The sequence below is a fragment of the Drosophila serrata genome, unplaced genomic scaffold (genome assembly GCF_035046125.1).
Source record: "Drosophila serrata isolate PLE 108 unplaced genomic scaffold, ASM3504612v1 contig_240, whole genome shotgun sequence".
Classification (NCBI taxonomy): domain Eukaryota; kingdom Metazoa; phylum Arthropoda; class Insecta; order Diptera; family Drosophilidae; genus Drosophila; species Drosophila serrata.
The window spans coordinates 4,618,571-4,630,164 of record NW_028257138.1 but is presented as its reverse complement, the minus strand read 5'-3'; the positions used below and the strand labels follow the sequence as shown (position 1 = coordinate 4,630,164).

Here is an 11,594-nt window from a genome sequence, read left to right as displayed (position 1 = left end):
CACTGCAATTGGTTCTTATTTACTTAAACCTTCCGACTCTATTCTATATTATGTGTTGAGAAAATAAACTATCAAGTGCAATTATAGTAAACTACACAAAAACGTTCTGCTTTCTTCGGCTATTCGAGTGTACTGAGGAGGTGATATAATATCATAATATCCAATATATATATATATATTCTTTAAACTCCCTTTCATGGCAAAACAAATAAAAAGTAAAGAAATCGAAAGCATGCAGAAACCTTTAAAACGAAAGACTTGAGCCGTGAGCGAATAAAAAATGGGTTATAGAAAGCGTAGTTCGAATATACTTATAGCGCTTACATACATAACATATATATAAATATATATATTTGCATACTGAATTTAATACAACTTATTTATGTATATATCCGTGTACCTCCGATTGGCAAGGAACCGACAAAGCTGGCAAAAATCGTAAGATTAAATCTTATTCAATGTTATCAAAACAAAACGCAGAAAATATATCAAGCCGAATGCAAACGAAATTAAATCTTTTTTGAATACGAATAATAAAATGCATCAAAGAGCAAGAATAATGGATGGTTTTTTATAGAAGGGGTGAAGGATGATGTATGTTTTTATTCTAAATTAAAGTACTTTCAACGAAATAATTCAATTTTATTTAATTTTCTCCCTATAACTACAAAGTGCCCTGATGCCCAAAAATATGCTAATAGTTTTTGAGATACATTATTTGACTTGGAATTTTCAACATGTTTATAATAATGAATTTAATTAAATCTTAATTCATTGATTGATGGGGATTGCTTATATCTTTTTATTATATTCCTTATTCAAAAATTAAGCTTAAAATGCATTTATCTTCATGTGGAAAGCTTTTCTCTTTTGGTTTGTATTAGAATTCCAGCAAATTGGGCTTTAATAATTAAAAATTTGAAGAATATTATGAATTTTTAACAGTATTAATGAAGTTATTTCTTTGGATAAACTCTAAGTTTTTTAAATATCATAGCTAAGACAATAATGCATTAATTTCAATTCGGATAGCAATTCTGTTCTAGTTTTTATAAGGCTAACAAAACTGCATACTCAGTTCAAGAATTTTAAATATTCCATTTTTTGTCAATTTTTTACAATTCTAAAATTTTTAAAATTTTGAAAAAATTAAATTTTCGCCGGACATAGCTAAATCAATTCAGCTGATCAATAATATGTATGATTTATGGGGTCGGAAATGACTACATCATAGTTTTAAAAGCTCTGACTAAAATAATAGTACCCTTAGAAGGGTATTCTAATAACAAATCATTTTGCAATAATTTAATCATCTTTAATGTCTCTAATTAGTTATGATTTATAACTAAAATAAATAATTAAATAGTCATAGAACCTAAACCTAACAACAACGAGGGGATCATCCATCTCCATCAAACGCACTCAATAGTCCCCATAGCCCCTTCCCTGGTTGCCATACCCAAAGTCCTTCAGATAGTTATCTATGGCCAGGTCAAAAGTGGACGATGGCTTATCCGCTCCAGACTCCAGACTGCCGTAAGACTTGGCCTGCGGCTGCGGGGACTGATAGGATTCCGTGATGCTGGGATAGGATTCCGTCTGGCTAGGATACGACTCTGTGATGCTGGGATAGGACTCCTTGTGGCTGGGATAGGACTCGGTGGGACTTGGGTAGATGGGAGTCACATTCGGATAAGCCTCCGTTTGGCTCGCATACGACTCTGTTTGCGGGGCAGAGTACACCTTCTGCACCTCCTCTATGATGGGATACGAGGTGGTTCTGTCGTAAATGGTCGATGGTGTGGCCACCACCACCTTCTCCTCGTAAGGCGTCTTGATCTTGGCCACCGAAACGCCATCGGAGGCTGCCACTGCCGCCGTAGCAAACTTGATGCTGGAGGTACGCTTGGGTGCTGGCAGGACCTTGCTCAGGATGGGCTCCACAGGACCCTGCCTGTACACCGGCGAGTAGTAAACGGAGGGCGAAGGAGGAGCTGGCTGCAACTGAGGTCTTGATGGAGCCGATGATGGATAACCCTTCTTGCTGCCATAGGCGTTGCTCAGGAGCTGAGCCAACTCCTCGAGCGTGTAGTTGGGAGCAGCTATGCTGGCCACCGATGGCGATGCCACCGAGGGAATGGAAGCCGGAGAAGCCTCAGCTCCTTCCCTCTCGTAGACCAAAGGATATGGCGGCTTGTAGGCCTTGGGTCCACCTACGGATCCGGAGTAGCCTTCGCCCGCGTACTTGGGGAAGTACTTGCGCTGGTGCACGTGTGTGAACTCCACCTGGCCACCGGAAACATATTCTCCAATGGAGGAGATCTGGGTCAGGGGCTGCTTGGGATTAGAGGCCACCACCTTGCGGCAGAACTCCTTGCAGCCGAGCTTGCACTCGCAGTAGCATTTCTTGTAGGCGGATGGTGGCTCTGTGGTGGGTATATTCGGGTCACTGGTGGTTATGGGCAATGCAGTGGTTGTGCTCGGCACCAAGGTTGTGGGCGGTCTGGCCGTCGTTCCCAAGGTCGTCCTGGGAGTTGTGGGCGTTGCCGGTGTGGTGGGCACCTCACTGCAGGGCACCTGCTCCCACACCTCCTGCTCGCACTCGGCACAGTATTCCGGAAAGTGGGCCTGGCTCACTTGGCTCACCATCATCAGTGCTGCCACAAACAGCAAAGTGCAGCGTTGGACCATCTGTGGCGGAGGGGGGGAGGAAAAGCGAAGAGAAATGGGTCAGAACCAAGTCGAAATCGTAATCACAATTGCAATCGAAATCAGAATCAGAATCACCATTGCAATCGACCCCGTTTTTCTTACCTTTTTCAGCAGAATTTCTCCCTCTTGCGATCTCGTTCCCTTCTGGATTCCCCTCTAGATTCCCTCTGGCCGCTTCTACTGCACGGAATTTCCCTCTGTCCCGGAATGGCACTTTGCACTTGGTTGTTGGCCGCTGGTCGGTCGCGTGCGAAACTCTCCCATGGAAATCGCTGAATAGCTCTTAAATACGCTGCGGTGGCGCAGCTTTTACAACGCCGAACAAATGGGTCGCGGAAGCGTTGACCGCGTCACGTTCCAAACGCCCGCTAAGCTTCGATCGGAGCAGGGCAGGGGAAAAAGGTGGCTTGGTGCTTCGGGAGTGCTCCGGAATGGGCCACAATCGCAGCCGCCGCTTCCGTAATACACATTCAAGCATTTCTACCCGCACTCGATAGCGATAGCATCGCTGCAGATGCTCGATGGCGTCCAACATGGGCGAACATGGCTAACAAACATATCACTTCATGACCCCTGGTTCATGGCTTCATGGCATTCACCTTTAAGACTCGATGGGAAATGTTTCATAAGAAAATGTGGAGCATATATGAGATCTATACCATAAATATTTTATATACTTTAAACATTAAAACATTTAAATTTTACAGAGATTTTTTAAGTGTCTTTATATATCTTTAGTTGTTTTCATTCCTCACTCGCTGACCTTTTTTTGGTTTCTGCAGAACCTTTCTGAACTGTTTGGGGATTTATAATTTCTGGGTCTCTTGGCCTACATGTTTAATTATCGTCTGTGGCTATATCATCTATAACCTTATCACCTTTAATTGCAATTTCGTGGCACTTGTGGCCTACACGTTCCACATGGATAAAAACATTTTTGGGAAGAAACGATAATGCATGCAATCAATAACTTATCTGGTATAATTGGCCTTTAATATATACAACATTTTAGACTGAGTTTTAAAATATATCTTTGGTTTTAATGTAAACAATTTAAGTAATAAATATTTTGGTGTATAAAAAAGAATCGCTTCAGAAATTACATGTTCTCTTCACGGTATTAGTAAAAGAAAGGAAATTAATTTAAACTTGTAAACTTGTAAAATCTCCATCATGTATTAATTGTTTTATTATTGTTTGATAAGAAGTTTAAATTATATTTAATTTAGCCCAGAAAATACACACAAATATCTTTATAATCCCTCAAACACTTAACTTGTATGTATTCAATAAATATTTATTCACTTGATGCGTTTTAATAAAACAATAAATAAATACCGGATAGCAAAGTGAGGGTCAATTTAGATTGGCAACTCTGCTCTGGAAGGGTCTGGCCCCGGAATAGACCTCAAAGTTGGGCAGCAGACTAAGTTCATCCGGAACATGAGACTTCCTGGTATCCTTGCGCTTCTGTCTGGTTTCCAAGGAGCTGCGTTTCTTGTTGAGTTTATCCCAGCGACTGGGTCGTAATTGTGGTGTCCGATGATTCACTGCCTCTTTGATTCTAGGAGGAATTCTAGGAGTAATTTGCTGAGGCTTCTCCTGCTTCTGATTCAATCGTTGGCGCACTGCCATGTCCACATCGATGGTTTCCGTGCCACTTTGGGCGCTGGTCAGACGCCTGAGCATCTCCTGATAATGCGGCTGATCTGCAGTAATGTACTCCGGCTCGTCCTCTGGATTGAGAATCTTGTAATTGGGAGTGCCCAGCTCGAAGGTGGTGAACTCGCCGTGCTCCACCTTATTCTTCAGATGCTTGGCCGTGTATCCGTACTGCTTGAGCGGAGCCATCCATCTGGTGTCCGAATCACTGGCAGCATCCTTGGCAACAACTCCGCCCAGCCAGATGGAGCTCAGGAACCCGGTGAGCAGGAGAACCTGCAGCAGATGTTGTGATGTCTTCGGCGAGTCAACCATTTTCGCACTGATGCTCCCATTGAGCGTTAGCCAAACCCAATGGAGTCGTCTTCGGCAGCGGTAATTGGATGCCCTCGATGCCTCGAGGCAGCCACAGGCAGCTACGTGAGATTAGAGGCATCTATGGCGACCATGTCGCAGTCTGGTGGCGATAGCATTAGTTTGTGCTTATCACTAACTCGGAGCCAGCTGGGCCACAATGATGATGGTGATGGTGATGATGATGATGATGACACATCTGGCTATGAGACACCACTCTGCTGCCCAGGTGGAGTCTCCCCACTGGAGTGAGACCAAGAGTTCGGGTTCAACTAACTTAAATCGGTTTCATTCACGTTTTATTTAAGCATTGAATGAAAGAAAAAAACTCAACCGCTTTTTGTTTGTCTGAAAGTGAGAAAAATATCTGACACAGAGATAATATGTCATATCTAACTTAACTTTTTCCATTTCCATTTTACCATTACTTTGCAAAAATGGGGTTAGTCTTCCGGCTAACTTAGTCAGTGGAATTATCATAGGAAAGTAGGAAAGTAGTAGTAGTTCCAAAATAATATTAGATTTTTAAATATATATGTTCAACTCACATGTATTAAATTAATAAATAAAATAAAAAGAAAGGAAGCTAACTTCACTAAGCCGAAATGTATAAGTCCTTGTAGGAATTTGATTATGGGTTCGAATAGTTAATCGATCATAAATCAATTAAAAATGAATTAACTAATGCAGTAACTATGATCAGTATGTATAAATAAACATTAAGTAACTATAATCAGTAAATAACTAGGATCAATAATTAAGTATGAGCATTAAGTAACTCTGACCATTAACTATCTATGACCAGTAACTAACTTTGAACACTAACAAACAATGACTTGCAACTTTTGTAACACAACACATTTCTGATTCTTGGCCGGCAGCAGTCACTTCGTTCCGGGGATGTTAGAACCAGTTGGGAATCATAAGTTCACAAGTACGAGATGTATTTTGAAACAAATTTAAGCTATTTGAATGAAACTATGGAGTTAATCTTCTATATAATTTTACTAGTATATAAATCGGAACATGGCGAATCGGTGGACTATATGTACAGATATTTAGTCACTATAGGAACAATAGGAAAATGATTAGAAAAAAATATTATAACTTTTCTAGTTTCCAACTGATTTTCATCAAATTTAATATATAGCCATTATATATTAATCTAGAATTTTGTGTAAATTTTTATGAAAATCGAACGACTGCTATATGTTCAGCTACCATACAAACGATAGTTAAAAAGAGATAAAAATGCAAAACTATGAATGAAAAACTGTTAATGTAAAATGTATAGGTGAATAATGAGAGACATTAATTCATTCAAATATAAATAATTGATATTGCATTCATTTCTAGTGCTCGAATTTCAATCTGCAATCGGCAAGCCGAAGTTCCCTTCCTTTCTTCTTTTATATGAGAATTTGTTCTTTAATTAATTTACCTTAATTTTCCGAATTTTTCCCAATTAAAACAGTTAATTTTTTGTGTTCTTCTGGTGAACAAATTGAAATGCGTTACCTTCTTTATAGTTAGTTAATATAATTTTTTTGTATGCATATTTTAAATGGATGAATCTATAATTTATTTAATGGAGCATGGCAGTGATACGGTTATCCCGATGAGCTGGTGATTACGTGAGGTTCGATCCTTTTAGTACTTGTACTGGGCTGTGGGTCCGGAGACAGAGACATAGTTGCCGGGGGACAGCTCCTGCTTGATGATGGCCTTGGGGGCGGCATAGTGAACCAGTGGAGCCACCGGCACCACCGGAGTGAGAATCTTGGCGGCCAGCAGCTTCTTGGGTGGCTCCGGCAACGGGATCTTGATGTCCGTGGGCTCGCGCTGGACAATGGCCTCGAAGCCGTTGTGGTCGTCCGCCTTGTACTGGACAATGCGGCGATAGCCATCGGAATCGATCAGCTCGTAGACGCCCTCGACCTTGTCGTCCTTGCGCGTCTCCTTCTGGCTCTTGATGTCGCCCGTGTGGGGATCATTCACCGCCCATTGGAACTCGTAGGCCACCGGTCCATAGTCCGGCTCCGGGTGCAGTTCAATGGCCCAGACGGCGCTGGCCAGGCACAGGCATAGCAGGTAGCTAAGCTGGAAAGGATTCGAGGAGTTATTAATCCCAGGGAGCGATGCCGCAGCGACAGTGTAGACTCACTTTTCCCATCATTTTTTGGGGCGTCTTTGGGCGTGTTGAAGTGCACTCGACGAAGATCGGAATCGAAGTAATTAATCTGGGGTAGTCCTCGGCCACTTATATACCGGGCGCACACTCCGCACTCATTACCGACTCCGACTTGGATGTGGCAATCCACCCAGAGTGTCGTGTCGCGTCGATTTTCGGCACGCTCGCCTCCCAAACAAGATCACCGCCGCCGCCGTGGCCCAACTGGAGCGCGCTCATTAACTGAGCCCCCAAAAAATTATAATTAAACAAGAAATATGCAAATGGTGGTTCGCACTAAGTCTGAGTCTAAGCCGCTATCGATTTACACAGAGAATAAATGGGATTGAGATCGAGGAGAAATGATATTCCTAGATATAGTGTAGTTTGTAGTTAAGAATTTATATTTCTAAATTTGGTAATAAATGTAATACTTTAGGTTTATAAATATTATATTACAAATGTTTAATAAAGAACTAACAATGCCAAGACTATACTTTTATGTACGTTTGTGGTTTTTAGTGGGTTTATCAAAGTTTAAATATCTAATAACCAAGCCAAAAATGCCTTAATTTTCAATCACAAAGCAGTTTTATGTTAGTTTTTATTATTTTAATAAATCTACATACCAAATTAAATTATTTAAACAATTAGGTTTTTTAAGTAGCTATGATCAGTAATTAACTCTGATCAGTATTTAACTCTGATTAGTAAATAACTTTGACCAGGAAGTATCTATGACCACTAAGCATCTATGACCATTTACTAACTTTGAATACTAATAAATAATAATTAACTATGACCACTAAGTACCTACGATCAGTAAGTAACTTTGGCCAGGAAGTATGTATGACCAGTTACTAACTTTGAACACTAATAAATAATAATTAACTATGACCAGTAAGTAGCTATGACCATTAAGTAACTATGATCAGTAATTAACTCCGATCAGTAAGTATCTATGATCACTAAGTATCTATAATAAGTAAGTATCAATGACCAGTAACTAACTTTGAACACTAATAAACAATGACTTGCAACTTTTGTAACACAACACATTTCGGATACTTGACCGGCAGCAGTCACTTCGTTCCGGGGACGTTAAAACAAGTTGGGAATCATAAATTCACATGTACGAGATGTATTTTGGAACACATTTAAGCTATTTGAATGAAACTATGAAGTTATTCTTCTATATAATTTTCCTAGAATATAAATCGGAGCAGGGCGAATCGGTGGACTATATATAAACATATATATAGTTGCCATAGGAACGATCGGACGATTTATAGAACTATGATCAGTAATTAACTTTGATCAGTAATTATTAATGACCAGTAAGTAACTAAGACCCGTAAGTAGCTATGACCAGCAAGTAGCTATGATCAGTAATTAACTCTGATCAGTATTTAACTCTGATTAGTAAATAACTTTGACCAGGAAGTATCTATGACCACTAAGCATCTATGACCATTTACTAACTTTGAATACTAATAAATAATAATTAACTATGACCACTAAGTACCTACGATCAGTAAGTAACTTTGGCCAGGAAGTATGTATGATCAGTTACTAACTTTGAACACTAATAATCAATGACTTGCAACTTTTGTAACACAACACATTTCGGATACGTGGCCGGCAGCAGTCACTTCGTTCCGGGGACGTTAGAACCAGTTGGGAATCATAAGTTCACAAGTACGAGATGTATTTTGGAACAAATTTAAGCTATTTGAATGAAACTATGGAGTTATTCTTCTATATAATTTTACTAGTATATAAATCGGAACATGGTGAATCGGTGGACTATATATATACATATACATATATAGTTATAGTATGTAAATCTACATACCAAATTAAATGATTTAAACAATTAGGTTCTATCGAATTTTTGACATTTTTAAATTTATTAAAAATTTTGAAAAAAAAAATAAATTTCAGCCAGACATAGCTAGATCGATTCGGATTTTAATGCTAAACAAGAAAATATATGGTTTATTAGGTCGAAAAAATTTCATTGACTATTTTTTAAGCTTTTGACTGAAATTATAAATTAAAATTTTAATATTTATTTATAATTTTATATGACAATTTTTTGTGACAAATCTACATTTAAAAAACTCATAACTAAGCCAAAAAAGCCTTAATTTCAATTCGGAAAGCTGTTCTATGCTAGTTTTTATTAGGTTAATAAATTTGCATACTGCATTTAATATTTTAATACATTCAAATTTTCATCAATTTTTGACAATTTTAACGATGTAACCCCTTAGAAAATTTTCAAATTTTTGAAAAAAAAAATTTTCTGCCAGGCATAGCTAGATTGATTCTGCTTTTGATGCTGATCAAGAATATATATGGTTTATAGGGTCGGAAATGACTTCTTATTTCTAAATATACATAAAAAGTATTTTCCTAAAAAGTTAAGTTGATCTATGAAATTATCCCTTATGTAATTGATTTATTTACAATTGTTTATAGCGTAAAAAATTAATACAAAATTCCTACAACTATATTAAAAAGACTCCGATTTCTCGCTGTGCACACATTCGCTAAGTAATATGCCCCACCAAGTGGGAGAGCTTTAGTGATCTTAGAGGTGTCGCGCTAGTTGGTTTCTGGTTCGGCGGCCAACAAATGTGCAGATTAATTTACTTTGTCAATAATTTGCAACATTAGAGACATTGGGCAACAAGGCCTCTGCAGACTGTGCATTAAGTCATAAAAATAATTGTCATGTTTTAATGGATAGCAAGCTGCGATTGAGATGGCGATGGAGAGGGTGATGGAGATGGAGATGCTGGGATTGGGCTTTAGCAGGGGGGGGGGTAAACCTTCAGATCCTTTTGCCACCATGCAATTAACAAATATTTTAATTAATCGTTAGCCATTAGACAGACGAGTTTCCTTTGCAGCCGCCGAAAAATCAGGTTACTCTATCTGAGAAGTTTTGATTTAACGCAGCCGGCGAGCGTGTTTCTCGAACCTTAAAAGCAATCTCTGGTATGTGCACTTGTTAGGCGTAGCTGGCTCCGAAACTGGGTTAGTTTAGACCAAGCCACTAAGACGTAGACTAAGACTAAGACCAGACAGACAGCGGGGTGTTCGACTTGGACTTTGATTGTGGGTTGTGCGTAAGTTGGACGTTGGGTTTCATCAGCCTAAGTTTATCTATGGGTTCTGTATGTTACGGGGATTCATTTAGGGACTCCTTTCGAGTGATCCTAGTCAGCAGGCTCGCTCTCCTTTTCCAGCTTGCCACGAATGGTTCTCTGGCAGCGGGATCTTAGCAGCTCTCGCCTCAGGGCATTGCTTTCCGTCTCCACCGTTTGGATGAGCTGTAAGCCAGGACTCATTAGTCTAGTCTATATTAGTTTGAAAGTCTTTAACCTACACTGTGTGTGAGGGCAGCTCTTTCCATGGTCTCGGCATCGGCATCGTCCTCTTTGGGTCCAGACTCACTGCTGGAGGAGATCTGTCTGGCATAGCGAGCTTTGGGGCAATCTTCTTCGTACTTGGGCGGCGGATCATCATCATTGGGAGCTGAAGATGCCAAACTAGTAGCTCCTTCTGCAGAATTTAACTTCAAGGCAGCCAATTCATCGCGCAGGCTTTGGTTTTGCATTTCCAACAGTTCCACCTTTTAAAATACTTATTACCTAAGCTAAAACCAATTAAAATTTGCTTGAAATAAACTTACGCTCTCCAGTTCAAAGTCCATTTCATCTATGATATCATACGACTCATCCAGGGCTCTTTGCAGCTTCTCCACTTTAACCTTTAGATCCTCCAGTTCATCGCTATGGTTTTGCGCTGATTGACGCTTCTCCAACATCATGCGTTGCTCTAGGGGGAGATTGTAAGTATCTAGATAGACTTGCTTTCTTTCTTGACTCACCTGCATTGCGCTGATCCAGAGCCGACTTCATCACCAGCCCCGTCAAGGTCTTCTGACGCTTGAACATCTCCTCCAGAGCCCGGCAACGCTTCACCTTCTCCAGGTAGGCATCGTGCAGCTTGTTGTACTTCTTTTTGTGCTGCTGCAGTGTCTCCACGATGCGATCACGTTCCTCCTCCAGCTGAAAGGCCAAGATCTTGGCCTCCACATTGATGGCGGCATTGGTGCTGTGTGTGGTCGAGGCTCGGTTCAGGCGATGGCGCAGCAGAATATTCTCCTCCTCCAGCTGGGCACTTCGCGCCTTTGCTGTATGTGTGTGTGAAGCTGCATTACTCTGCGTATACGTAATTTTATTAAGTATACGCACCGGCGGCCAGCTCTGCATAGAGCACCTGCATCGTGGAAGTGGCGCGCTTCTCCATTTGTTTATTTAGTTTACTTAGAGTTTCTGTTAAAAATATTACTCAGCGACTGAAGGAAAACCTTTGTGGCCGAGAAAAAGGTAAAGATAAGCTATCAACATTTCAGGTTGCATGGCTGTCGCACTTCAGAGTTGCCAAAGTTTATGAAAACCAAAGAATTGCAAGGAATATTTATTATTTTAAGCAAATTAAATAAATATTTTAAAGTGATATTTTAAGAAATTTATGAGATTTTATAAAATTAAATAATAATTACGATTTATTTTACGATAATCGCCTTTTGGTTCTTGTCTTGGCTTAGGAAAACGTGAAGAGTTAAAACTTCCCAAGCCAGTAGTTCTGAAATTTAACACCAGCACTTAGCGGCGGCGCT

At 39.9% G+C, this 11,594-nt stretch overlaps 4 protein-coding genes across 5 annotated transcripts; all 4 read right to left on the bottom strand.

Annotated features, from left to right (window-relative positions):
- Window positions 1-1,290: 1,290 nt before the first annotated feature.
- On the bottom strand, window positions 1,291-3,217 carry LOC110176943 (uncharacterized). Its single transcript, XM_020943444.2, has 2 exons — window positions 2,815-3,217; window positions 1,291-2,691 (listed from the first exon to the last, which is right to left on the bottom strand). The coding sequence occupies exon 2, from the start codon at window positions 2,689-2,691 to the stop codon at window positions 1,423-1,425; it is 1,269 nt and encodes a 422-aa protein (XP_020799103.2). The 5' UTR covers window positions 2,815-3,217; the 3' UTR covers window positions 1,291-1,422.
- A 746-nt stretch (window positions 3,218-3,963) lies between these two features.
- Window positions 3,964-4,979, bottom strand: LOC110177047 (uncharacterized). The gene has a single exon (XM_020943564.2). It carries the CDS (start codon window positions 4,687-4,689, stop codon window positions 4,069-4,071), a length of 621 nt encoding a protein of 206 aa, XP_020799223.2. The 5' UTR covers window positions 4,690-4,979; the 3' UTR covers window positions 3,964-4,068.
- A 1,227-nt stretch (window positions 4,980-6,206) lies between these two features.
- Window positions 6,207-7,926, bottom strand: Cpr30B (Cuticular protein 30B). 2 transcript variants are annotated; one of them, XM_086830703.1, is made up of 3 exons: window positions 7,910-7,926; window positions 6,893-7,141; window positions 6,207-6,828 (listed from the first exon to the last, which is right to left on the bottom strand). In XM_086830703.1, exons 2-3 carry the CDS (start codon window positions 6,902-6,904, stop codon window positions 6,379-6,381), a joined length of 462 nt encoding a protein of 153 aa, XP_086686829.1. In that variant the 5' UTR covers window positions 6,905-7,141; window positions 7,910-7,926; the 3' UTR covers window positions 6,207-6,378. The 2 variants fall into 2 exon arrangements, with proteins under 2 accessions (XP_086686829.1, XP_020799234.1); XM_020943575.2 differs by lacking the exon at window positions 7,910-7,926 and having other exon boundaries at window positions 6,893-7,252.
- Window positions 7,927-8,471: 545 nt separating this feature from the next.
- LOC110177015 (uncharacterized) lies at window positions 8,472-11,343 on the bottom strand. The gene is made up of 5 exons (XM_020943528.2): window positions 11,167-11,343; window positions 10,800-11,105; window positions 10,602-10,747; window positions 10,296-10,541; window positions 8,472-10,239 (listed from the first exon to the last, which is right to left on the bottom strand). The coding sequence occupies exons 1-5, from the start codon at window positions 11,219-11,221 to the stop codon at window positions 10,126-10,128; spliced, it is 867 nt and encodes a 288-aa protein (XP_020799187.2). The 5' UTR covers window positions 11,222-11,343; the 3' UTR covers window positions 8,472-10,125.
- Window positions 11,344-11,594: the final 251 nt, after the last annotated feature.